This window comes from Euwallacea fornicatus, chromosome 30 (assembly GCF_040115645.1).
Source record: "Euwallacea fornicatus isolate EFF26 chromosome 30, ASM4011564v1, whole genome shotgun sequence".
In the NCBI taxonomy this organism is placed as follows: domain Eukaryota; kingdom Metazoa; phylum Arthropoda; class Insecta; order Coleoptera; family Curculionidae; genus Euwallacea; species Euwallacea fornicatus.
This window is the reverse complement of record NC_089570.1, coordinates 2,033,623-2,057,940: the sequence shown is the minus strand read 5'-3', so window position 1 is coordinate 2,057,940 and position 24,318 is coordinate 2,033,623. Positions and strand designations below refer to the sequence as shown.

Genomic DNA, 24,318 nt, shown 5'->3' with positions numbered 1-24,318 from the left:
ACCTTCCTAATATCACACGTTTCGCAGTTCGACCCATTTACCTTGGTTCATTAAAATCCATCACTTCTCGCAGTGTTTTGCGGCACATGGAAACAGACAAAAAGTGAACATTTGAGAATGTTGTCTGGTAATGTGAACATTTACGACATTAACCTAAGTGTAAAAAGGCGTATTTAATTTTACACCTTTGCACATGTGTGTCTCGAATTTAAATTTCACGTTTCCCGCACATAGTGCAGTTTCTAAAATCGATTAAACATGGTTGTTTAGTCGATGCAATTCTTTTCCTCATAGCTTTTAGAACGTCACTTAAACATTGCAATTTATTAACAAAAAATGGGAAATACTGAGAGCAATGTCACAAGCGGTGTTAAGAAGCAGGCGGGAGCCTCCATGCAACCCATCTATAAATTGTGCGACTTGAAAGGTTAATCGTTCATTAATTAGTTCAATTATATAAAACCATTTTTCATCAGGTGGTGGTCTGTTGGTCGAACTCATGAAGAGGGCCACGCAAAATAAACAATACGCCGAAATTGATCATGCAATTAAAACTAAGGTTTATTATCGCCAAGTTTCTTTCACAACATGATTAACTGTATAGAAATGCCTAGGTGGAGCATTTTCTTTACAACAAAGGTGCTGGCCGCTACATTCCCATATCCCAAATGGTGCTTTTAAGGAACAAAGAACGGGGCAGGCATAAATTGGTAAAATTATAAAACCACCTGAAGTTGTTTTTCCAATTCAGAAACTTTCTCACACCAGCTACCTCAACTGAAAACTATGGAAAACCCCGATGAATTCGAAGTAGACGATGAGGGTCCGGAAATAAGCGAAGAAGAATATCAGCGCAGTAAATAATCCCCTCTAACAAAACCCTTAATTTCTAGATCTTTTCAGATCCAACGATGTATCGACATGTGTGCTGGAAATTACGAGAGAGAGGAGCCGTAGGAGAAACCATTTTGCACCTTTGTTTGCTTAATGCTACAGCCCTACACTCAGATATCGCGAAGAGATTGCTGAGATTTTACCCAAAATTAATCAATGATATTTACATTTCTGATGAGTATTACGGTGAAAATGTCCTGCATATTGCTATAGTGAACGAGGACCCCTCGATGGTTAAATTTCTCTTAGCCGCAGACGTGAATTTCCAGGAGAGATGTTTCGGGAATTTCATGTGTCCGGAGGATCAGAAATCGTCGAGAACTGATTCTCTGGATCATGAGTGGGTGAATGTATACCCGGTGACCAATTATCTAGGGTAAGACCAAACACAACAAAGTATATGTGAGTAATTTAACAAATTTATTGAAGTTATGTGTATTGGGGCGAATATCCTCTTTCCTTTGCCGCATGTTTAGGACAGGAAGAAAGTTTCAGGTTGATTTTAGCTAAAGGTGCCAATTTGGACGCTCAAGATACCAATGGGAACACAGTATTGCACCTGTTAGTCATTTATTCTAAAGTGGTAATTTTATTACGACTTTCTAAATGATTATATAATCAATTAATTATGACACAGGAAGCGTTTGACATGGCGTATGAGGTTGGGGCCAATTTGGCAGTCAAAAATGTCCTAAATTTGACCCCGTTGACTCTAGCTGCAAAGCTGGCGAGAATGGACATATTTTTCCATATTCTTAAACTGGAAAGGGAAATATATTGGCAAATTGGTACTAGGGAATATTACAAATTTAATATAACTAATTTGTGATATAATTTACTTTACAGGCAGTATTACATGTGCCGCTTATCCGCTTTCTCAAATCGACACTATCGACGTGAATACAGGGCAAATTGGCAAAACTTCAGCTTTAAATCTTGTAGTATTTGGGGTGCGTTTGATATGTTCAATCACAGCATTCCTTAATGGAAAAATTGCAGGACAAAGACGAACATTTAGAACTCTTAGACGGAGTTTTAGTAGACCTCTTAAACGCCAAGTGGAACACTTTTGTAAAATTTAAATTTTACCGGCAGTTTTTCACTTTTGCCTTCTACTTCGTCATCTCTCTTGTCGGTAAGACTTGTGATGACTTTATAAAGAGCATTTGTATGCTATGATTATAGCGTTATTATATTATAGCGTTTATTTTACGGCCCGGGCCTCCTCATCACGCAAATTCAGGAAAGAATTCCACAAATATAACTCAGTCCAGCAACCATACTACGAGCAACACAACCACGATTCTAAATTTGACTTCTGAAGTTTTAAAAAATCTCCAAGAGGCTACTAAAAGCAAAGGTACTGACTCTCATGTTTTTATATAATTTTGTTGACTAAAAGCAACCCACAGCAAATGACGACGACTATGACGTGGAAGAATGGTGGGATAACTTGCAAGAAGAATGTAGATTGATGAATCTAGAGAATTCCGAGGCCAAAGTGCGTTTTACAGCTGAACTATGTATTACTTTAGGGGCCTTTTTGTATCTCGCCGCAGCTGTTAGAGAGGCGCGCTTTTTGGGATTAAGAATGTTTTTTGAGAATTTGGTAAAATCTCAATATTTCCTCCAAGACACTAAATAAATAAAATAGTTTTAGATGACCGCTCCGTCCAGAGTGATGTTCCTCTTTTCGTGTATTTTAGTATTTGGGGTGATTCCCTGGTTGCGCTTAGTTTGCTTAGATGAAGCGGAGGATATCACAGCAGTGGTGGTGATGCTCACTACAGCTCCATATTTTCTGTTTTTCTGCAGGTTTAAATTCAATTGTCCATCGTCAAACATATTTAAGTATTCGTTTCCAGGGGTTTTAAGACTGTTGGACCGTTTGTTGTCATGATCTACCGCATGGTCATGGGAGATTTGCTTCGCTTTGCCACCATTTACATGGTGTTTGTCATGGGATTCTCTCAAGGTACCGAAATATCTTCTCAAACTTATGGCTAATTATTGTCAAAACTTCCTTTCAGCTTACTACATAATTTTCCTCTCCTTCGACAACCCATTGACCCCAGAAGAAGTAGACGATTCTGCGACTAATCCGATGTCTACACCCACCGAATCGATCATGGCTATGTTCCTTATGTCCATGACGAATTTCGGAGATTATTACACGGCGTTCAGTAGAACTGAACATGAGTATGAAGCAAAAGTAAAAAGCACATAATTTCCCGCAAAAGTTTAAATTTTAAGTGAGCTTCCCATAGATGCTTTTCGTGGTATTTATGGCAATAGTAGCCATTTTGCTCATAAATATGTTAATCGCCATGATGGGCAATACATACCAGAAAATCGCCGAAACTAGGAACGAGTGGCAACGTCAGTGGGCTCGCATTGTTTTGGTGGTGGAAAGGGGAGTGAGTCCTCCGGAGCGACTGAGGCAACTCAATGTTTATTCTCAGCCAATGAGTGATGGGAAAAGGGCTTTAGTTCTGAGGCTCAATCAGTCGGTAAGTACGCCAGATTTAATTCCTATGGATATTTTACTATAAACACGTGTAGGACGAGGATAAAGAAGAAATGAAGGATATGTTGGAAATGAAGAGAAGGCATGATCGATTCGTCAAAAAGAGACAAGATCAACTGGCAGGGATTAACATCAATGATCACCCGCCGATTAACGCTAAAACTGAGGCCCGGCACACAACCATCAAGCTATAAATAACTATGCCTTAAAGAAAGAAATATATACGTATGTGTATATACACCACCGCTTACTTATGTACATGTTGTTATATTCAGTCGACGGGTCTCGGCCAGGGTGGCTATAGAATCACTTTCTGCAAAGACTTTATTGCGCCTGCTCCATCGGTCCTTTTATCCAACTATATTTGAATAAAAAAATTTCATTATTCGTAATCAATTGCAACCAACGGAACGGCCGCAAAGCGGATTTATTTGCAAATTCCCATTGTATGACTTTATTACGCTTCAGTAGTAGCAGGAGGACGTCCCGAGAAGCAGGAGGACTATGCACCAAATTTCGTTGCAGTCCATCTAGCCCTTTTCGACTTATTTGCAAATTAAAAAAAAAAGTCAAACTTTGACGGGCTCTATCTCCAGAAGGGGACAATTTCGTGTATAAGCGTATCACCACAAATCGATATTTTTTTGACCAAGGAATATGCGATTAAGCCTTGATCCCCTCATTCTGGGACGCTCTGTATATAAGGTAAAGCGTTCGAAATCAAAGACGGAAGTGTGTCACGTCATCAAACGTAAATGTCAATTAAATTGTTATTTTTTTCATGATGACAATTTCAATTGTTTATGACGTCTTTAAGAGTTTGTTTACGATATTATAAGATTCTCTCCCTGCTATGAAGGGATTAATTGTGGTCTCCTTTTAGGTCTTAGATTACATTAATAATAGATCAATTATTTTATCACATTTAAAACCAGAACATTGTTTATTATAATTGTCTTCTTTATCCTTGAAAGGTTAATTGCGCGTTCATCAAGCGATTACATAACGTAGTAATAGTATGGAATTAAATGATATGACTTAAAACACTTTGCAAATCCCTTACACGTATTTATACAACTTTCATATTTACCATGTAATATAAAGGGATTTAAAGGAAAATTATCGGTAGAGAGAGTGAATAAAAAAACGTACCTTACTGGAATACTATTCAATGATAATGTACCCTCAAATGTAGATATAAGTGAGTTCATCTGGAAAATGCGAAATAATGTTAATAAACACTGTTGCCACGCTTCCTCAGATATGTTACATCTAGGTATATCGCATATACGTGGTACAAAACGCTGTGAATGCGGAAGACGACCGAAAAGTCAGTAGTAAAGACCCTCGACATTCTTAAATTTAAGTATATACGCATGCTTTACTGATTACCTAATCTGCAAGATGTGTATAACGCCGCACCGCTGTCTGAATAACCACAGTTTTGCCGAATCTCAAGGTTTTTAACGACTGTAATATCCCCAAAAAGGCTTAACATCGATAGAAAACTACCAGTTAAACTATTGCGGTTGTTTCCAATAATTCCGAATCAGGGCGTATTGCCTTTGGAAAATAGATCAGACTTTATTATTATTATTATTATTAATATTATTATTATTATTATTAAACAGTCTGCAATGATTAAATGTTACCGATATCACATTGGAAGTACTCTTCCTCACAGCCCTCGACGCACAGTAGGAGTTGGAGGTTCGTCTCTAAATAATCTGATTTTTTATAGACCTCCTCCAAGAAACGAGATGAAATTCTAAAAAATAATGCAAACTGCGGAAGGAACTATAAATAATGTGATAAACACAATGATAATGAAACCGCAGAGTTGCATTACTGAGTTGGACCTCGATGGATTGCATACAAGATATACACGGAGACGTAGGACTTGTTTACTCTTATGTTATTATAATGAAATCTGCATTCATCTCAATACACAAAAACTAGCAATCGCTTTTTAAATAAGTTATATTTGTCAATAAACCATTTAAATAATCGAGTAATTGATTGCATACCATCCTTAGGGGGGTGCTGGTTATGAATGTAAAATACTGTATTATTTAAAAAAACCTATTATTTAAATTCCCTATTGTCACATCTCTTGTTGACAAAGATAAATACCTAGAATAAATCAAACATTACCCAATAATAGAATTATCTCTCGCAGAGTGTTATTCTTTCACTTTCATCGCAGATATTACATACCAGTTTGTCTTGTAAACACATAAAAGTTATTAATTGTTTTTGTTGCAGGCAGAATTGTTACCATTTATAACTTTAGACATAATTACGCGTAATTACCAAAGAATGCTCATAAGCATGGTCGTTAAAACCTTAAGTGTTTTAGGGGTGCTTTTGCTAGGACGAGGTAAATAAAATCATATCAACTTTCAAAGGGATAATAGTGATCATCACTTAAGGTACTTACGGCGATAAATCACAACTGATGGTAACTACTCCCTTGGGGGTCATAGAGGGATACGTGGGACACTCGGTGAATTCCCAGCCCTTTTTGAAATTTGAGGGAATCCCTTATGCGAAACCCCCCATTGGGAATCTGAGATTTGAGGTACTTTTATTCAATCGCTTGAGCATTATTGCTATATAATGATTATTCTGCCAGGAGCCCCAAGACCCGGAACCATGGAAGGGAATATGGAAAGCCAATGTATTAACGGGCTGCATGCAGTACGATCATTTCATGACAGATTATAAGAACAATTACGTCGTTCATGGTAAGATAATCTTCTTAAATATTATATTTTTTTGAAAAGTTAAAGGTTTCTTGACGAATAGGTGATGAGGATTGTCTTCACGTCAATGTATACACCCATACCATCGATCCTCAAGCAAAATTGGACGTTTTAGTTCATATTCATGGAGGCGCCTTTATGTTTGGTAGGGGTGCAAGTTATGGACCTGATATAATTATGGACAGACCCATTGTTTTCGTCAATTTTAATTACCGACTTGGACCTTTAGGTCATTAACAACAACATTTATCCTATGAACTAGATTGTAAACCTTGTTTTAACAGGATTTCTGAGCACTGAAGACAACACTTTGCCTGGCAATATGGGCCTAAAGGACCAGATCAAGGCGTTGGAGTGGGTGAAGAAAAATATTCACTTATTCGGGGGTAATCCAAATTCCATAACTCTTCATGGAATGTCTGCAGGAGGTGCTAGTGTCCATTTGCATTATTTCTTACCAGAATCCAGGGGTAAATAAAAAATTTCATAATTCCATAAACAGCAACAAACCACTACTGTTCTATGTTGTGATTAAAATGAACCTTATTTAGGTTTATTTAAGCACGGAATTTCCCAAAGCGGTTGCGCCCTCAACCCTTGGGTATTAGCCGAACGGGTTAAAGAGAAAGCCTTGAAAGTTGCCGATCTGGTAGGCTGCCCTTCGACAGGAAATTCAGAAGAAACCAAAAAGTGTTTGAAAAGCAAACCTGCGCGACACATTGTGCATGCGGTCGGAAAACTACAGCCCTTTTTATACAATCCCTTCTCCCCTTTTGGAGTGGTGGTTGACGGACAATGGGCCAAAAAGCCGGTGCTGCCAGAACATCCTTATAAGCTCCTTACAGAGGGTAAAGTTTTGGATGTGCCCTGGATGATTTCTTATACAAAAGATGAAGGGTTGTATCCTGCTTCCGGTACGTCGTACTCCATACTTTTGCTATAATTTTATTAAGGATTTTTCTCTGTAGACTTTTGGGCCAATGAAGAGCACTTAAAAGAGATCGATTCAAGGTGGAACGAACTTTTGCCCTTTATTTTGCATTACAATGAAACTCTCCCAGCAGAATTGAAGAATAAAGTGGGGCAACTCATTAGAGAGCAATACATGGGAGATAAACCCATAAATAGGGAAACTTTTTCTAGTTTTGTGGATGTAAGTTGATAAGTTTTTTTTCCAATTAAACGCGGTTATATTGACGATATGAAATCCATCGGTAATAACTACTAATTTTGTATAAAGCAAAGGTGATAATGTAGTTCATTATGTGCATGATATTTTGTGACTAATGTGACCTACGAGACTAAACATTAATGTAATCCATTGTAGTCCTTATCATAGTAAGTAGTATTCCCCTTTAATAATTGACTTGCTAACCATTTATTATTGCAGATATTCAGTGATAGATTGTTTGTCTCAGGAATAGAGACTGCTGCACGAATACAAAGCCAAGCGGTGAAATCAAATATTTATTGTTATCAGTATAACTATAGAGGAAGTTCTAGCCTCTCAGACCTCATTATTAGGTCGGACACCAATATTGGTGATAAAAAACACTTGAGAACAAAAAGTTTGGGTTAAACCAAGTGCCTTTATAGGGGTGTCGCATGGAGATGACACAATTCTAATTCTGAAACTGGAAGTAGCCTTTCCGAAATATGAGTTGTCCACTCAAGTTGACAAGCAAACTTCTAAGCTATTGATCGACATAACTACCTCCTTTATGGAGAAAGGGTACGTGGACATCTGAGGCATAAACTCTCAGTTTTTCATAGTTTTTCAGGGCGCCCAATATTTCTTCGACTTGGCCGCCAGTTCCTAAAAATCCAAAAGATCCTTTCGTGATTCTTCTCATAAACAAGTTTGATGATTTGGAGTTGTTGCCGGACGCTGACGAGGGACAATTCCATTTTTGGGATCAAATTCCCTTTGAAGAAAACAGACGTTTATTTACTCCGAAAGTCGAGTTGTAGGGAATGTTTTTTAAAATAGATTGTTCTGTACTTTTTGTACAATAAAACCTCTCTTTTCGCGTCTTTTCGTTAATTTTTTGTCGTTTTTCTCGATTTAAATGACCCAAGAACCCTTTTGGGAGAGTGCATTATTAATTTCAAGTTTAAACCTGCATTGTAAGTTGCCCAGAAGGTTTCATAAGCCATTTATCAATGACTTCCCAACTAGTTGAAATCATTCTATAAGGACCCACTTTGCAATAAACTTATTTCCGTAACTCATTTCTAGATCCTGAGTGACAGGCTTTTTATCGTGGACATAGAGACCTCTGCGACTCTTCAAAACTCTGTAGTGTCTTCAAACATATTCAGTTACGTGTACAATTATCGAGGCAATGTTAGTAAGTCCCAAGGGCGAATAAAATGTGATGCAAATATTGGTATGTAATATTGAATTTATTTCCACAATTTATTCACACAGAAGCACACTTTGTCCAGGTATATCACATGGTGATGACACGATTTACATTCTCAGTACAGCGTTTAATACGCGCAGCACTCCAAGCGACGCAAAGATGGGAAATATTTTAATTGATCTTACCACTTCATTTATGAAATTTGGGTAAGGTAATTCCTTATACAATGTAAATGACTATTGCCTGGGGGCTATATACAAGGTGTTTGGTAACTCGATACATTCCTTTAAGGGGTGTATAAAACATGAGGTAAGGATTAAATTTAATCCAACTTACCTTAGTACCAAAGTTGATAATAACAAAGATACAGGGTGGCAAAGTCGAAAAAATAAATCCTATTTTCTTTAATATCTTGCGATTTTTTCCAGCTAATTTTGTAAAATTGTGTATCTAGAGGTTTTTTGGGATGAGTAATTCAAATTTACGCCAGTAAGTAGGGTTAAATTTACTCCTTACTTCATGCTCCATCACTCCCTTAAAGGAATGTATCGGGTTACCAAACACCCTGTATAATTTAATCTTAAACGCATGCGGCATTGTACGATCGTTTTTGATTCATTTTTGTTTTTTTTAAGAAAACCGAATATCACAACATTTTGGGAGCCTTTTAGTAAACAACTGAGGGGTTTTTACCAATTGCGAATTTTGGGTCCTGACAACTTCGAAATGGAGCGTAATGTGCAAATTGGGCAAAGTAACTTCTGGAGACAGTTGTTGTTTGAAGAGAATAATAATTTGAAAGCACAATTCAAGGAAGAACTTTGATATTGGTAAGGTATAACTGGTTTCATTTAAGAAAAACTCTTAGTAATCAATGAACGTAGGACATTTATTAAGCAATTTAATGTTTATGATCCATCATCTAACTAACAAATGCATTACCTCCGGACAATCTTCTCATACCTTAATATCTACACGTAGTTTTCTAACGATCGTATTTAATAGTTAGCTAAAACTGTAGACCACTTAAGCGAATTGAAATTCACTTTTTCGGAATTGCTCCAATTCGACGTTCTCCCAGTTTGATTTCTCCGGCAGCTTACTTAGTATCCTGAAAAACACCAAAATCGTATAAAAACCAGAAATTAATCGTGAACAAATACTTTCTTTTTGACTTCTTTGTAAACCAACAATTCCTGTTCATTGATTCCATTGTGTAGCACGTCCAAATTGTAGTTCAGAAGCGTCCTATTATTCATACCAATCAAGATTGTATCTGCAACCGATGCTTTCTGTAATCCATCGTAAACTGCTAATTTACCCAATTCTACATTATTTGTCTAAAAATTATTGATTTAAATAGTTTTGCTGGTTTCGTTGGCTGTTGAAAACATTACACCTACTTTGCAATATTCACTGGCAGTCTTGCAAATTTGCTTAATTGTCTTGTCGGCAGGATGCCAGCTTGGAGGACCATTATTGGTTAACAGCCCCATGGAATTCACAGCTGCATTTATAATGCCCACATTTTTAGACTAAAAAGTATTTGAAGCTCACTTGACTCTTATTGAAAGATTAAGCTACTTGCCTTCAAAAATGGCACATATTCGTCTAAAGTGTTATCAATCATTGTCGATCTGCAGTAACTCAGAATGGTCTCTATAGGCACCTCACTTCGCTGAATACACTCCTTAAGGTTGCTCACTGGATACCCAGTGATTCCTATATGCCTGGCCTTTCCAGATTTCACAATTTTCTGTACTGTGGGCAAAGTTTCCTTTAAGACGGTCTCTAGTGAGGGGGCGAATTCTATGTCGTGAACCTATACCCATTGAGTTTTATTAGGGTCCAATTTTTAATTCTTGTGAATACCTGAAGTAAATCTATATAATCAACTTTAAGTCTTGTTAAAGATTCATCAATGCTCTTTAAAGTGCGGTCAACGCTAAAATCGAACATTTTTTTGGGGTCTTTCTCATATCTTCCTACTTTAGTGGCGAGATAATACGCCTTTCTGGGAATTCCTTCCAGACACTAAAATCATATTATTTTTTGTAAGAATGGAGATATATATTTTTTTTTACTCACTAAACCTAAAATTTTTTCAGATTCTCCGTGACCATACCATGGACCCGTGTCGATGAAATTAATTCCAGATTTAATTGCTTCGTAGATCGTTTTCTTGCATTCTTCGATATCATAGTCGCTAAGGAATGTATATATCATAAGATAGTTTAATGCATACTTATACGTACAATAAATAAATACCCATAGAAATAAGAGAATCCTCCAGATCCCAAAGATATTCTGCTAACTTCCATCCCAGTATTTCCTAGAGGAGAATATGTCATTTTACGGATAACAGCCTCATTATGGAATCCTTCCACGAAGGTTTCTGGCAAAGCCATCTGATTCATAGATTTTATATACAGACTTCTTAAAAAACTGGTCAATATATAATTTAACTTACACGTAATTGAATTGTTGTTTATGTTGCAGCTTTTGATAACCTTATCTTTTAAGTACTTGTAGACGAAATGTGTTGTTTGGTCTAATACAAGGTCGAAATCATAGAGTTATTATTTGAAGGAATATGATAATTTAAATCATATGTGAATTATACTGAAAACATATAGTAATGTAACTGTTAGCGCGTTTCTACGACGATAAACTCTTGTGACGTCATACTACTTTTAGTTTTCTTGTGTTTTGCCCTTGAAGTTAATGGAATGTTGACACTGTTATATACTAACACACTTTATTGCCAGATCTATACAACAATTTCTATTAAATTGATATTTCCATAATTTCATGCTTTACTTAAACCTTTAAGCGCCTATCGATACTTATGTTAAAAAAGACAGTTATTCTAAGTTAATCTTCCTTGTTATTTTTTTTCCACCAAATATATAGAGAGTATGAGAAAAAAAAATGAAAAAAAACAGCATTCGCATTATCTTTTAGTATAACGAAACGACCTGGCAACATTGCGACTCATCTGACATCTAGTGCCTTCGACATGCAAGGTTAATCCTTTGTTTTTGTTTACGTATTTAAATGACTATGTTCTTTTTTTAAAAAATTCCATTTCATTAAAATTTTTTTCATTTACTTTGTGCTTTCAGCAATGGAGAAAGAAGATTTCTTAATACAGATTCGCGACAAAATCAGAAAAGATTGCGTAAAATTGTGGCTGCCCCCTTACTACTTGGAAACCAATGGAGTCTCAGAACTGGAGATAAACGTAAGTTTCTTTCTGTACATTTTAGATTAAAAACTCATTCACTATAATCTTCAACAGAATTTAAGCAAGTCTTTAAGTGAAGCGTTACAGTTCCCTTTAGACATATGCACTGACATAATCAAGGAGCTACAACTAAACTCATTAGAGAACCTGAAACGGAAAACTCAATTTCAAGAATGTGGTCTTGCCACTGTTAAAATAAAGATAATAGATCAGGGAAAAACACCAAAAATCCTTATCAAAGAGGTGATGTTAACTTGGCGGAGTTGTGAGTTAAAGGAGATTATTTGCCAGGAAATTTCCACTTCCCCTGAAAAGTATTTTTAATTCTTTTTAAAATATATTTATTCAACCCAGCTTATTACAGACTAAAACTCATAAGCTGTGGAAAAGTTTTAAACAATTCAGACTCTCTAATAACTCAGAGAGTAAAAAATGGTCAGCAAATACTAGCAATAGTTCTTGCTGAGAGCCTGGAAGAAATACAGCAAAATGAGAATAAGATAAAATCATTAGAAACAGTTAAAACTGATTCTAAATTATTGGCAATGGACGATGATTATATGAGGGTATATTGTCTTATTTTGTTAGGTAGCTAGAGTTGATTTTAGCATTTTAGTTGGAGGATCAATATGGCAAAGCCATAAAAATTCCCCAGGTAGAAAGAATAGCCCTAATTGTAGCTTTGACTTTGCATGAGAAAGGAAGGGCTGCTTTGAAAAGGGAAGACTATTCAACTGCCTTGATATTTTTCCTCGAGGCAGATCATGAATTTAGGTATATGTAAAACTTGGTTTATCTCTATATATTTATATGAAAATAAAATTGCAACCCTGGTGTATTTCCCTTATGGTTTCATAGGCCTTTGCTTTCAGCAATTGTAGTTCTGTGTTTTTGCAATCAGTTGACAATTATGCTTTGTTGGACCTAGACATTGCTTGGTGTTATTTGTGTTTGCAAAGCTTCACTCACCTTCCTGAAGCGCAAAAACGGTTGAAAAGGTGTGAAGAAAAGTTCTTGCAAACATATGGCGCAAATCTTGAAAGGTTAATGTTTATCAAAGGAAATACTGGTACATAGTTGGTTTAATTACTTAGCCAATATATAAAACATTATATATAATAGGTAATGAGGCTTGCCTCTTCACTAGGCTTCACTTATTGCAAGCCATAGTGTTATACCATGAAAATCATAGGGTTGAATCTTTGAATTTGTTGAGAAAAGTTGAAGAAGAGTTAGAAACTTTGCATGTTGATGAGCAGAGCTTGATATCATTAGTGGAACAAGGTAAAGTGTTGGGTTAGTTATGAAGGTTAAAACTTCAAAAGCTTCACAATTTCTTGGCATAAAGTTTAAAAGCCTTCAGGATATTCTGTAGCTGAAGCCAGACTGGGACTGAGAGCTACTAGTGGCGACGTAAACGCCGCTGCTAACTATATTCATGAAACTCGTCAAACAAGACTGGAAAGTCGGAAAAAGAACTTAGCTCAAGAGCTTTTGGAGAAGTACTTTTGTGAAAATTAAAATTTGCAGTTAATAAAAATGAATGGCTCTTCAAGGGAAAAAAAGAAGTTGGGTAAATGCGCCGATGGAAAGCAATATGTTGATCCGAATTTTGTGAAAATCCTGGTCAACATGGGCTTCAACAAAGAGACAGCACAAAAGGCGTTGAAGATGTGCAACAACATTATTGTAGACAGTATTCAATATATTCAGGAAAACCCCTCTCCCGGACCAAGCCAATCGAAGAGCACCGAGTTTCTTGCTCTCGTGGATGATTTGGTACCGCAGGTGAGTTTTCCATTCAAGTTTAAACAGATAAATAGCCTTGACTGTAGTTGGTAGAAGCGGGTTTTGACCCAAAGATGGCCAAGTTAGCTCTGCTGAAAAATAGCGGCGATATCATTTTATCAACCGAAGAGCTGTTGGCCAATGATGGTATAATTTCAGGGGACCTATCCGAGTTTGATAGTAAGTTTAAAGTTTGTTGTAAATAAAAATATCTAGAAGTAATCAGTTACCTGCTGACGTATCTTTAGGACTTGAATATGTTCCACTACTCTTTGATTATAACGCTAATTTATTTTTCTAGTCCATCAAGAAACTATAGAAAAAATCAAACAGAAGCAAAAAACAGAAGATGAAAAGAAGCAGAAAGCTTTTGATAGGATAAAGGAAGACATATCAATAGTCGATGATGACTACTTGGATATTACCCTAGTGCAAGAAGAAATGTTCCTGAAGCAGTACTTGTCTTTGCTAGAGAAAAAGTAGCTTCAAAGATAATGCGATATACACTTTCTATTGGTGATATTTGTTATAACTTCAGTATTTTTATGCTATTTATGATGTGTTCTTTGGTTTTGTTTTGTTTTATTGTGTGGTTGTAAATAAGTTGTCCAAAGAGTTACATATAAAGTTGGTTTTCCTGTCATTTCAATGTGATAACAGAAAGAAAATAAATAATTCTACTGAAGAAAAATGTACCAAATTTAACTTTGTGACTAATTTATTGCGACGCATAAAATCCAGTCCAGGAGATATTAATAGCAAATTATTCCTCAGTAAATTTTCAGAAAATTGTGGTTTAAATGGGTAAAAAATTGACACTAAGTAGTCGGATACCTATTTGATGCCGTTCAGATTGCTTTATTCATATTACACTATTAAAACCGAACTGACATAAATTAAATTAATTCATTTGCTGCTCTTAGGAACGAAAACATACGAGAACGTAGTTGCCGTTGTACTCCAGTGCACATAAATTCTCTCCAAAATTTCCTTAAGAATATCGAGTATTTCCTGCCGATGCTCAATGGGTAACTTGTCGATTGATCTCTGTAGTTCCCTTTCATCCAATTCCATGCCTTGCACAGACTTTTTAATTGTTAGAGCTGCAAATTAAAATAGTAATTATGCCATCAAGCATAATTAAACTGAATAACCTATTTCATCTAGAGCCGAAACAGAAAATATTAATTCCAAGGGTAAGTGCTCAATTAACCGCTCTAGAATCTTCGGAATCAAATAATGAGGATCATGGCATGAAACTTTCTTTAAAGTTTCCTCTAGTATGTCTCTGATGCAGGCATTTATGTTTTCGTCAGATAGCTGTATTCATAAAACTCTCAAATTAACTAATGGATTTAATTATCTTATGTCTGACCTGAGGTTGGATAATTTCCATCAGTCTTTCAGCAGTCGCTTTAACCCTGAAGCGCTGCTCTTCACTCAATTCTTCCAAGGGTAAATTATCCTCAATTTCGTTGATAATTTTATGAATACTCGTATTTTGCATAATCGTGGTTAAAATCGTGTGAATGATTTGTTCTGTGGATTTTTTCTTTAAATCTTCATCTGCATCTTTCAGGAGCTCCCCCACTAGTTGCCGCACTAAGTCTTTACCCTCTGAGAAGTAACTATAAATAAATCATGTTGATAATGGTTTTTTATGTATGAAAACAATTAAGTACTATTCAGTAGCAGCCTCCCCCTTTATTGTTTCGTCGATCAATTCTGGCCACATCTCATATGCCTCTTCCTCCTCCTCCTCCTCCTCCTCATGGAGGTTATCATCGGACTCGGTGATGTATTCGCCATAGTCAATAAACATTTTCTCTTTTTTTTCGTGACTCTCCTTTTTCATTTGTTTTTCATGCTCCAGCTCCCTCACTTCTCCACGGTTACGCACTTTCTGGGCCATTCCTACATTTCTTTCCTCAACAGATTTCGTGAAATATTACTTTATCGAAAAATTACCTTTACTTTTAAGTAACTTTATCTCTTCCCTCAAGTCCTGCAAAGTGTGGTTTTGCTCCTCGATTATTTCTTGGAGTTTTTGTAAATCTTATTTATTGATGAATTTATTATTGGCGGATTATATTATCGGTTAAAAAACTGACCTTTGGTGAAATCTCTATGAATGGCCTCCATTTCCTCAACTTGTTCTCTCCTCTTGTCTTGGGTATCCACGAATTTAGCCAAGGACTTCTTCTCTTTGCTGATAACATCCAACAACTCCAAACGACGAGTATTGTCTTTTATTTCCTTAGTAAGCTCGTATTGGCTGGAACGGATTTCCTTCTAAAAAATGAACAAATTTAAGGTTTTTTGTTAACACTATGTGTTTTGTAACACGCACCTGCCAGTGTTCCAGTTCAGCAATGTAAATCCCCTTAACGTCAGCCATGTTAATTCTCAACTCGTAGACCAATTTCTTCAGCACCACCTCCTCAAGCTCGTTTACCACGTTCTTTTGGAACGACCTCTTCGAAGCTGTCATTTCCAGCTCGCCAATGTCCACTTCTTTGCCGAATTTAATTTTCAATAGCCGCTGTATATCTTGCTTTAGGCATAACGCTTTGTTTTGCATATAAATTATATCTTTGCGCATTCTTAGTAAATGCGTGAGGTAGTTGCTAAAATGGGGAGATATACGAGGGTTTTATTAACTAATATGCGGATATTTTACTCGTGTTTTTCTTGCTCCTCCAAAGAGTCATCATATAATGACTTCACTCGTTTGTAAAGCCCACTTAGAGTGTTTCTGGAGAAGACCAAGAACTCCGAAATGTCTATATCGTCATCGTGAAGCCTTCCATATATTTGGTCTAGAGTTAAAACCACTGTGCACCTCACATGATTCAATTTGGATTGTTTTTCTCGCTAGAAATTGGGGCATCAAAATATCTCTGAATAATACAACTCACCCTGAAAGCTTCCAAGTTCTCCACCGATTCATTATAACATCTCTTCAATATTTCCAACTGTTTCGTTGCCGTATCGATTTCACTTTTGGTTAAATCCAGTGTTATCACTTCTTGTTTCTCAGCCTGTTCAATATCATATCTGAACATCATTAATCATCATTAAGTTGATTTTGCGGAATTGCTTTTGTGTAATATACCTTTTTGATCTGAGATCAACTGTGAAGTTGAACAGCGCCTGTTCACACCCTTTAGGGCACACATTCAGATCTTGGTTATTAAATCCGATGTCTTTTGAATCGGTACTATTCGAATCGTCCTGGGAATCGGATATTGCAGAGCTGAAGGAACGCGATGAGGAGCTTTCCTCTGAAAGTTGCTTTACAGGGTTGATTAAAAAAGATTTGAAAATACATGTACCATCAATCTTAACTGTCGGGGGTTGAAACACTTTCCTCAAGAATTCATAGAACTCATTATTTTCCAATGCGATTTTAAACTTTTGCTGTATGTTCCTTTTATCGATCCTCAAGTTTTCCAATTTTATTTCTCGATTCGTCTTGTCTGCTTTCAAAGAATCGAGATTACCCTGAAGTGCTCTAAATAATTAATTTTTGTGAGAAATATGATTGATATACCTCTACCTCCATGTCGTGTACCCGTTTTAACTGAGTATTAATACTGCAAAACAATTTATTCTCTTGTTCTTCGCAACTTTTCAAAATTTGTAACTCCTCATTGAGGCAGATAATAAATAGATCCATGAAATTGCCCTGAACCAAAATGGAAAGTCGCTCTTTTCTCGCTTCATAGATGCGGGTGTTGAACTCCTTGATCATGTCCTGCATTTCTGAAATGATTAGCTTCTGGTGGAGTAACACCCTAATGATGGAAATGTGTCAGTTTTGTTCCTAGTTGTTTAATAATAGACTTTCATTAACTTATTCAAGCGTTTAGCTCTCAAACATGATTCAAATGGAGTGTCCAAATTATCAGGATAGTTAAGCAACTCCTCAAAGGTCATTTCGGCCACTCTTAATACTTCAACGTTGGGGATGGTGCCTTGGAAGAAACCATCTTGGAATTTGCAAGAAGTTTTCGCACTTATTATCTCACGTTCCAGGTCATCTCCTGTGGATTTCTACATTGGAATACCATGGATAAAACGAAAATGTAAAACTGAGATTTAGCGCTTTTATTACCCCAACGAACACTGGTTTAGTAACATCATCACTCTCGGCTAGGTCTGTAGTTTCTTCCACAGGAAGAACTACTTTAACTTGTAACATTTCTTCCGGGAATTCCGCAGGATTATATGGGGGAATGACTGGACCGTTGTTTCTGATATTTCAGTTAATTAAATAGAGTAAAGTATCATTTTGTGTTTTACTTAATACCTAAATTCCTCCGGCAGTTCCTCATTTAAAGAGTTAAGTTTATTCTGTTTCTCTTGGAGCCTTTCAATGAGCCGATACTTATAATCGCGAATATCAAAGACCGTTTGAATGAAATTGTGTCTTAATTCATATTGCTGGAAATCAAACTAGAAAAGGTTTTTATTTTTCAGAAACTGTTAACTTTGTACTTTGTTTCGGGCCTCTAATAATCTTTTATAATGCTTGACTGTAGTCTCTCTGTTTTCCGGAAACGGTTTGTAGTCTGGACTTTCTTTCAGCTTGTAGTCACCGAAGGACTCTTTGGCTTTTGTCAGGAATTTTTCGTCATCGGGGTGATTTTTGCCGGGGATCGGTTTTTTTGCCAGAAATTTCTCCCACTAATTAATTACAATTAAAAAATGAATAACTAAAAGAAATAATTTAATAGACAATTGTGACGTCTTGTGCTGTACTTCGAATTTCTACCCCAGCCTTGAAATTGTTTTAGTGCGATTGTCAAAATTCCCAAATAAAAACAAACAAACCTAACCTTAAATATCATTCTATGACAATTCATTTTCCAATCCTAAAAATATTTTAAATATAACAAAAATTACATAAATTATAGTGAAAAAACACACTCTCTAAGCGAATATGGCCTCAAGCCTTTTTGGCTGGGACCTGCTTTACGGTAATGTCGAAAAAGACATAAAAAATAATCAAGACGTGTTGGTTTGCCTCACTCACTTAGTGTTGGTATCCAATGGCTTTAAATGCATCGGTTTAGGTAAGTTTAAGGCTCTTATACCACAGTATTTTCATTATCCGTTTAGGCGAAAGCAAAACCTTAGATGGCTCAGAACCAAAAAGCGAGAGCCTTCCCAGAGGTTGGAATGACGATTATGCGATACGCTATGTTTACCAAGGCAGATTGTACAATTTAAAAGCATCTAGCGATGATGACGGGACTATCATTAACTTGATTCGAGTGGATGAGCGCACTGTAGGTTTGGTGCAATTGAATATGAACCAAGTGGCCCAAAGAACTGGCACTTTGGATGAAATGATTCCAGAAAACAAAAGCATTGTCGATGTTATTAAAAAGGAATTAATTGATAAGGTTGTTGTATCTACCAAAAGCAAGAGTGCTAGCAGTCAGACAGACCCCCAGCATTCAAGAGACACTGACAGCACTTTAAGGGACCTCTCAAGGGGGTTAGATCCCCTGAGAGGCCGGCCAATGCCTCTCTCTCCCCTTGTAAGAAATTCGCATAAAATGTTACAAAAAATCCTCTAAATCGTATTTCTCTAGGATCCATTTGATTATGGACGTTCAGATTTAGATCCTTTTGGAGTAGATCCTTTGAGAATTGTTCCTCGCATAGGTCCCCGAGGTGGAGGTGGGATGTTGTTTCAACCTCCCAGAGGAACATTACCAGGTCATTTCTTAATTGGGTTGGGTTTTCAAATTCCAAAAATATTTATTTATAGGTGTTGGGCCAGGGAATATGGGAATCCCCCCTAATTCGCTGCCTCCAGGAGCAAGGTTTGACCCTTTTAGACCTCCCGAGAGCTTCCCAAATCCGCGCATGCCACGCAGGCCTGACAATGATGATTTTCCCCCTCCAGGTTATGATGACATGTTTATGTGAAATACAGTGTTTTTGGTCCCATAAGACTAAGTTTAATTATTCCGCTTTTTTGTTCATTTATTAAACTTTTATTGTGTTGTGATGGTTTTAATTACATACTTACTTCCTTGGCTCTGTGATCCCATTTCATGCGTCTTTTACGGTATTTCTTCAAGAGTCTCGTGAGTTTTGGGCTTAGACGGCAAGTTATGTCTTCGGGCGTTAAACCGAACAGAAAATATTCCAGAGGCGATTCAGTTTTATCTATTTTATATGAGAATCCTTTTTGTTGTGCTTGAGCCCGTTCTGGAAGCCTGTTTATTCATTTAAATTTGTATCTGGCCAAAATAAGCTTATCTTGCTTTGAGAACATACTCACTTCTTTATTATTATCCTTTCAAAATCTTCGCTTTTGTGGACAAATGGGGAAATTATTGCTAATTTTGAGCGTATTCTGAGAGTATAAACGAATTTATTCTTACCTTCCTTTGCTCTCTTCTTCCTTCATTTTCTGTGCAATAATGCCCAACATTTCATAATACTTTGGCGACATTTTCCTCTGCCTTACAGTCATAATGCTGCAGTTTGGATCGTTTATTCCTTGCACCACTATTGGATGACCATCACATGGATTAGTGAAATAGCTGCAAAAAACTTTATTGTATGAGTAGAAAATAATTAGCTAGGTAAACACTCACTTTTGCAACTTGCTGACTTGAATCTTGGATTTCTCCACGTCGAAAGCCAATTTTCTCCGAACGATGTTGACTTTGTCGTGGAAGATTTGGTCGACGTAACGGGCCACAAGGTCGTATGGCTCCAACCGTTCTCTAGGAACAATCTAAAGGGCAGGTTTTTTGCTGGATTTTGTTTAAATATCTCACTTGGCTTGGCAGCAATTCTGAGTTTCTCAGCAGAAGCTTCTCATACCTATCTTTCAGTGTCTTTAAAATACCTCTAACTTTGCTTTTGTGCTCGTCTGCTAATTTTTTTATTTTATCGTCTTCGGCTTTTATTTTCACCTCTTCTAAGCTGAGTTTTTGATCGGTCTCAACATCTATGCAGATGAATAATACTCGATTTTTGAACACACAATTGTATCATGTACATAGATAATACCTTTAACAGCACTGCAAACGTGATTCGCCCTGTAGTATCTGGGATACGTAACTGGATAGTCATAGTCCTGAGGGTTAAACATATACGAAAATATATTGCCATCGTGGCCACAACTGAACAGATATTTTTCGTCGTTGCTGAAGCACAATTTAGGCACAAATCCGTTTCGATTGTCATGCATTGTGATCTAAAATCGGTTTTTAATTCTCTACCTAATTAATATCAATATTACCGAAAAATAATCACTGAGATCAGTATAATCTTTGGGATTGGTTTTGTTAATTCTAATACTTCCATCCTGCATAGCGAAGATCAAATATTGCTGATTGTGGCTATTGAAAGTTAAATAATTGTAATAAAAATTGGAAGAATTAATTATTTAAGGCCCTACGTGTAAACATAAGTGCTGACTTCCATATCGTCGGCCCCTTCCAAAAGGTGGAATCTCATTGGAACTGTGTCTTTTTGATCAATGCAACATTCGTAGATGTATCCAGCATCATAACTACCAAATATTTCTCAGCAATATAAAAATTTGGTTGAAATTAGAGCGTTTCTTACCCCCCCATTGAAAGCCAAATAGTGTTATCATTAGTGTACTTCAACCAAATAATTCTGTTGGCCTTCTTCGGATAGAATAGCGGTTCCAATTCCTCTTCGCTCTCAAAATCGGCTATCAATTTCATTTTCACGCTCAAAAAACTGAAATATTGCTACTAACCTAAGGTTTCCTTATCAATTGCGAACCCGGACTTATCCTTTATAACTTGTTCTACATCCTTTTTCTTTTTGGCTAGTTTTTCCGCCTTCCTCTTCTGAATTTTAAAATTTCTCTTAATCTGCGATTTATAGCTGCAGAAAGTGTAACATTGAGGCTGGAGCTCCATTCGAAAAGACACCCCTGTATACGGCTGTTCTTCTGAGGGTAGTTTTATTTGCATCATGTGGCCGTGAAGACACCCCACAAGAACTTCATTTTCCTGAAATAACAATAATTCAAACCCTTTAAAGTCGAGATTGAAGACTTTCTGTACTATTGAAGGATGCCAGGTTATGCAGGTAACAACGTCGGTGGTTGGAAAAAAGCCTATGGGGATAAGTAATTTATGATGACAATGAATGTTCAGTTTGAAGATGAATATGGTCGAGTCCTCTCCGGCTGTAACCAATATAGTTCCTTTAGAATTTAAAGACATTGTTGTAATTGGTTTGTTGTGGGGCTTAATTACCTGCATAAAATATTCACTTTTTCGATTTGAATTTTGGCTACAAAATAATTTACTCACTTGTGATACAGTGAGCTTAATTGCATTAAATAAAGACTTTTTCTCAGGAATATGCAGGCAGCACACTCTCACTTGCCCATCCCCGAATCCAGCAAGAATAATTTCCCCAGTTAAATCTATCTGTAAGTTAATGAAGACATTAGTTCTAATGATTATATTAATTAATTGTGTGTGTATATGCACGTTTTGTTTGATCCACGTTAAACATGTCCCAGGAGCAGGGAAGGTATATTCAAGTGCCAACGTTTTGGTAACATAGTTATGCAGGAAAAAGCTCCCTAATTCACCAAGGGTAGCTATGTAAGGGCCGTAAGGACAGGCGGATAAGCCGGTGACTTTGCCTCCATGGCATGTATAGAGACGTTCTGATTTCTGGGGGTCCTCATCCGTAGTCAGGTCGATGAGCCATATCCCACCATTACCATCCTAGATAATGAGTTAAGTTAAATTATTTGTTCAATAAAATGTATGGAAAAAACAAAAATTTTGGTATAATTTTGAAACTCGATTTAGAATGACAAAACTTTCTCGACAATGATGAATAAAATTATTTCTGGGGACTTGAAACTTCATACACTCTTAATTCTCTTCAGTTATTTTGAAGAGCTTTGATAGTTTTTTTTTAAATTGCTTTAACTGTGTTTTAGTTACGTGATTCTACCAAATGTTAACTAATAAAACGCTACAACTATATCGACTTACTTGAGCATACCAAAAGCTATCAGCACGTTCACCAGGCTTCCTTTTCTCCAATGCCATCAATTTGACTTCGGGCATATAGAAATCGTAAGTGGGGTCTACAAGAATTACCCTATCATCCTCTGGAGGGTCTGCTTGGTCGATTTTCTCAAACCACCACACCTTCACGTGGCCGTCCATTGAAACTGTCCACAATTCCCCGTCCAAGTAGTAAAACTGTACTATTGGAGCGTCATGACACTTTCTCCGCAACGATCGAAATACCTCGAAGGAAATGAGACCGTTGTCCCATACTAAAATGTTGCCCGAGGAACATCCGGACACCACCTTGGTGTCCGGCATGGGCAGGACTCCCACGATATCGGAATATTCAGTTTTTCCGAATCGCCCCAGTTCTCCTTTCAGTTTCAAGCCCGTGAATGACGAGGCAATTTTCCAAAATTTGATGTGGGCCATTCCTTAATTTATTTCTTGGAAGAGATTATTGTATTATAATAGCGTATCTTACCGCAAGTGGTGAGTTGTCCTGCCACATAGGGGGAAAATTTCACATTGTACACTTCATTGATGTAGGATTGGGTTTTTAAGAGAATGGTGTGTTTTTTCCAGTCCCATACAGTAATCAGGAAGTCTGGTTCCCCACTTTGGGATACCAGCAGTTCGCCTTCAGGGCTGAGATAAATTAATTGTGACGCTACGAATGGATTGGTTGAAAAACACTCACTTAAAATCCATATTTGCATAGGTCTTCTCTGCGCCCCCTTCGAGAACGCATACAATTTCCAGGCTGGGCCACACATACATAATTATTATCGGGGTTTGGCCACATTCGGCCACAGCAAAATATGGAAATTCTGGATTTGTGTTTTTCTATAAGTATTTTTGATATATTATACGGAAAAGTTTCCTTTAATTTTTACCCTTATATGGCCAATTCCGCCCCCCAGTGCGCTCCTCCGGAAGGTGATCTTCCGCTCGGGGACATTGAAAAAGTTTATAAAGTTGCCGGATGAAAAGACCACAGTGTTCTCATCCAAAACTGATAAATTGAAGTATTTGAGGCAGTCATATCCATAAGAAAAACTATTATAGCTCATTAAGGATTTGTCTAAATACTTTTAGTCGCTAAAAGGATACTCAAATTGCAGAATATCCAAGTTTAAAGTGCCCTCTTTGCTCACTTTCGGGCCTGAGATAAACCGGCCGGGGTCGTAAACGCTCCCTCCTTTAATCTCTTCTTCGACGTCATTACCTGTATGAACTTCAGGTCCGTGCTTCCTGGTTCCTTCCTATGTGTAAATATAAAGCTTAATGGAGTCTTGCTGAATGTAAAACTTCATACGTGCAATGGTACCTCAGCCTCAGGGTCGTTTGGGAAGTTCTCGCCTTCACCCTCAGTTTTTGACATGTTGCGGGTGAATGTGTCAAAAGTTAAACGAATTTTCTCCTGACCCATGAATCTCAAATGAAATTCAATGTTACCATGGTTTCATTAACGAGGGGAGGTTCGTTTAGTCGATGTTTATGTGCAGAATATAGGCGATTATAGACAGAAGTGGGATTTTCTTAGCTAAGCTTTATATAACTGGTCATGTATTCAAATTTGAAATGCAAATCTTCAGTTAGTGACAGTGTATTGTTGGTTGCCAGTCATTTTTTTTCTATTTTTGTTGGGTTGGGAAGAGGATCCGCTCACAGCATCATC

The 24,318-nt window shown here is 36.9% G+C and overlaps 6 protein-coding genes and 1 long non-coding RNA gene across 14 annotated transcripts; 4 read left to right on the top strand and 3 right to left on the bottom strand.

Moving 5' to 3' along the window:
- Window positions 1–133: 133 nt before the first annotated feature.
- On the top strand, window positions 134–3,615 carry nan (transient receptor potential cation channel subfamily V member nanchung). Its single transcript, XM_066298263.1, has 16 exons — window positions 134–427; window positions 477–559; window positions 615–710; window positions 769–856; window positions 904–1,270; window positions 1,324–1,477; window positions 1,532–1,682; window positions 1,741–1,844; window positions 1,894–2,029; window positions 2,096–2,254; window positions 2,307–2,503; window positions 2,555–2,709; window positions 2,760–2,869; window positions 2,925–3,106; window positions 3,162–3,404; window positions 3,457–3,615. The coding sequence occupies exons 1-16, from the start codon at window positions 337–339 to the stop codon at window positions 3,613–3,615; spliced, it is 2,475 nt and encodes an 824-aa protein (XP_066154360.1). The 5' UTR covers window positions 134–336.
- LOC136347893 (uncharacterized) lies at window positions 1,472–4,707 on the bottom strand. 3 transcript variants are annotated; one of them, XR_010733548.1, is made up of 4 exons: window positions 4,574–4,707; window positions 3,666–3,779; window positions 3,240–3,609; window positions 1,472–1,654 (listed from the first exon to the last, which is right to left on the bottom strand). It is a non-coding gene; the product is annotated as an uncharacterized lncRNA (long non-coding RNA). The 3 variants fall into 3 exon arrangements; XR_010733547.1 differs by having other exon boundaries at window positions 3,240–3,426; window positions 3,673–3,779; XR_010733546.1 differs by having other exon boundaries at window positions 3,240–3,779.
- Window positions 4,708–5,597: 890 nt separating this feature from the next.
- Window positions 5,598–11,028, top strand: LOC136347889 (venom carboxylesterase-6-like). 2 transcript variants are annotated; one of them, XM_066298267.1, is made up of 11 exons: window positions 5,600–5,801; window positions 5,854–6,002; window positions 6,057–6,168; window positions 6,230–6,415; window positions 6,471–6,656; window positions 6,738–7,100; window positions 7,155–7,339; window positions 8,426–8,576; window positions 8,635–8,758; window positions 9,188–9,382; window positions 10,661–11,028. In XM_066298267.1, exons 1-10 carry the CDS (start codon window positions 5,741–5,743, stop codon window positions 9,375–9,377), a joined length of 1,707 nt encoding a protein of 568 aa, XP_066154364.1. In that variant the 5' UTR covers window positions 5,600–5,740; the 3' UTR covers window positions 9,378–9,382; window positions 10,661–11,028. The 2 variants fall into 2 exon arrangements, with proteins under 2 accessions (XP_066154363.1, XP_066154364.1); XM_066298266.1 differs by lacking the exons at window positions 8,426–8,576; window positions 8,635–8,758; window positions 9,188–9,382; window positions 10,661–11,028 and adding exons at window positions 7,577–7,727; window positions 7,783–7,918; window positions 7,968–8,230 and having other exon boundaries at window positions 5,598–5,801.
- LOC136347891 (uncharacterized) lies at window positions 9,421–11,301 on the bottom strand. Of its 2 annotated transcripts, XM_066298275.1 has the most exons (8): window positions 11,023–11,301; window positions 10,821–10,960; window positions 10,641–10,758; window positions 10,425–10,586; window positions 10,141–10,374; window positions 9,956–10,087; window positions 9,720–9,892; window positions 9,421–9,663 (listed from the first exon to the last, which is right to left on the bottom strand). In XM_066298275.1, exons 2-8 carry the CDS (start codon window positions 10,958–10,960, stop codon window positions 9,579–9,581), a joined length of 1,044 nt encoding a protein of 347 aa, XP_066154372.1. In that variant the 5' UTR covers window positions 11,023–11,301; the 3' UTR covers window positions 9,421–9,578. The 2 variants fall into 2 exon arrangements, with proteins under 2 accessions (XP_066154372.1, XP_066154371.1); XM_066298274.1 differs by lacking the exon at window positions 11,023–11,301 and having other exon boundaries at window positions 10,821–10,969.
- A 138-nt stretch (window positions 11,302–11,439) lies between these two features.
- Window positions 11,440–14,292, top strand: LOC136347888 (NEDD8 ultimate buster 1-like). Its single transcript, XM_066298264.1, has 11 exons — window positions 11,440–11,578; window positions 11,678–11,796; window positions 11,854–12,113; window positions 12,164–12,365; window positions 12,416–12,573; window positions 12,672–12,868; window positions 12,922–13,083; window positions 13,163–13,301; window positions 13,356–13,587; window positions 13,635–13,767; window positions 13,889–14,292. The coding sequence occupies exons 1-11, from the start codon at window positions 11,572–11,574 to the stop codon at window positions 14,068–14,070; spliced, it is 1,791 nt and encodes a 596-aa protein (XP_066154361.1). The 5' UTR covers window positions 11,440–11,571; the 3' UTR covers window positions 14,071–14,292.
- A 57-nt stretch (window positions 14,293–14,349) lies between these two features.
- Window positions 14,350–24,234, bottom strand: LOC136347767 (cilia- and flagella-associated protein 44). 4 transcript variants are annotated; one of them, XM_066298044.1, is made up of 35 exons: window positions 23,968–24,234; window positions 23,751–23,902; window positions 23,534–23,696; window positions 23,338–23,483; window positions 23,122–23,285; window positions 22,617–23,071; window positions 22,098–22,340; window positions 21,915–22,034; window positions 21,663–21,857; window positions 21,350–21,608; window positions 21,190–21,301; window positions 21,020–21,133; window positions 20,861–20,960; window positions 20,629–20,815; window positions 20,394–20,566; window positions 20,208–20,350; window positions 19,992–20,153; window positions 19,889–19,918; window positions 19,634–19,823; window positions 18,088–18,276; window positions 17,900–18,033; window positions 17,705–17,843; window positions 17,444–17,643; window positions 17,147–17,384; window positions 16,923–17,091; window positions 16,703–16,871; window positions 16,506–16,644; window positions 16,268–16,461; window positions 15,938–16,214; window positions 15,699–15,879; window positions 15,556–15,642; window positions 15,270–15,501; window positions 14,963–15,215; window positions 14,742–14,907; window positions 14,350–14,690 (listed from the first exon to the last, which is right to left on the bottom strand). In XM_066298044.1, exons 1-35 carry the CDS (start codon window positions 24,067–24,069, stop codon window positions 14,494–14,496), a joined length of 6,174 nt encoding a protein of 2,057 aa, XP_066154141.1. In that variant the 5' UTR covers window positions 24,070–24,234; the 3' UTR covers window positions 14,350–14,493. The 4 variants fall into 4 exon arrangements, with proteins under 4 accessions (XP_066154141.1, XP_066154142.1, XP_066154143.1 ...); XM_066298045.1 differs by lacking the exon at window positions 19,889–19,918; XM_066298046.1 differs by having other exon boundaries at window positions 23,534–23,738; window positions 23,795–24,070.
- On the top strand, window positions 18,414–19,607 carry PI31 (Proteasome inhibitor 31 kDa). The gene is made up of 4 exons (XM_066298049.1): window positions 18,414–18,665; window positions 18,712–19,136; window positions 19,191–19,317; window positions 19,370–19,607. Exons 1-4 carry the CDS (start codon window positions 18,533–18,535, stop codon window positions 19,528–19,530), a joined length of 846 nt encoding a protein of 281 aa, XP_066154146.1. The 5' UTR covers window positions 18,414–18,532; the 3' UTR covers window positions 19,531–19,607.
- Window positions 24,235–24,318: the final 84 nt, after the last annotated feature.

What these genes read in the sequence shown, in the direction of transcription:
- nan (XM_066298263.1), top strand. Translation starts at nt 337, where the DNA reads ATGGGAAATACTGAGAGCAATGTCACAAGCGGTGTTAAGAAGCAGGCG. An exon ending in TAAATCTTGTAGTATTTGGG is followed by an intron (nt 1,845 to 1,893) that starts GTGCGTTTGATA and finishes GAAAAATTGCAG; the next exon opens with GACAAAGACGAACATTTAGA. An exon ending in TATTTTCTGTTTTTCTGCAG is followed by an intron (nt 2,710 to 2,759) that starts GTTTAAATTCAA and finishes ATTCGTTTCCAG; the next exon opens with GGGTTTTAAGACTGTTGGAC.
- LOC136347889 (XM_066298266.1), top strand. Translation starts at nt 5,741, where the DNA reads ATGCTCATAAGCATGGTCGTTAAAACCTTAAGTGTTTTAGGGGTGCTT. An exon ending in TTGGGAATCTGAGATTTGAG is followed by an intron (nt 6,003 to 6,056) that starts GTACTTTTATTC and finishes TTATTCTGCCAG; the next exon opens with GAGCCCCAAGACCCGGAACC. An exon ending in TTACCGACTTGGACCTTTAG is followed by an intron (nt 6,416 to 6,470) that starts GTCATTAACAAC and finishes TTGTTTTAACAG; the next exon opens with GATTTCTGAGCACTGAAGAC.
- LOC136347891 (XM_066298274.1), bottom strand. Translation starts at nt 10,969, where the DNA reads ATGAATCAGATGGCTTTGCCAGAAACCTTCGTGGAAGGATTCCATAAT. An exon ending in GGATTCTCTTATTTCTATGG is followed by an intron (nt 10,759 to 10,820) that starts GTATTTATTTAT and finishes TACATTCCTTAG; the next exon opens with CGACTATGATATCGAAGAAT. An exon ending in CTGCCAGTGAATATTGCAAA is followed by an intron (nt 9,893 to 9,955) that starts GTAGGTGTAATG and finishes AATAATTTTTAG; the next exon opens with ACAAATAATGTAGAATTGGG.
- LOC136347888 (XM_066298264.1), top strand. An exon ending in ATTTCCACTTCCCCTGAAAA is followed by an intron (nt 12,114 to 12,163) that starts GTATTTTTAATT and finishes AGCTTATTACAG; the next exon opens with ACTAAAACTCATAAGCTGTG. An exon ending in GAGGCAGATCATGAATTTAG is followed by an intron (nt 12,574 to 12,671) that starts GTATATGTAAAA and finishes CTTTGCTTTCAG; the next exon opens with CAATTGTAGTTCTGTGTTTT.
- PI31 (XM_066298049.1), top strand. Translation starts at nt 18,533, where the DNA reads ATGGCCTCAAGCCTTTTTGGCTGGGACCTGCTTTACGGTAATGTCGAA. An exon ending in CAATGCCTCTCTCTCCCCTT is followed by an intron (nt 19,137 to 19,190) that starts GTAAGAAATTCG and finishes GTATTTCTCTAG; the next exon opens with GATCCATTTGATTATGGACG. An exon ending in TCCCAGAGGAACATTACCAG is followed by an intron (nt 19,318 to 19,369) that starts GTCATTTCTTAA and finishes ATTTATTTATAG; the next exon opens with GTGTTGGGCCAGGGAATATG.
- LOC136347767 (XM_066298044.1), bottom strand. Translation starts at nt 24,069, where the DNA reads ATGGGTCAGGAGAAAATTCGTTTAACTTTTGACACATTCACCCGCAAC. An exon ending in CTAAACCAGTGTTCGTTGGG is followed by an intron (nt 17,644 to 17,704) that starts GTAATAAAAGCG and finishes ATTCCAATGTAG; the next exon opens with AAATCCACAGGAGATGACCT. An exon ending in TCATAGAGATTTCACCAAAG is followed by an intron (nt 15,643 to 15,698) that starts GTCAGTTTTTTA and finishes TCAATAAATAAG; the next exon opens with ATTTACAAAAACTCCAAGAA.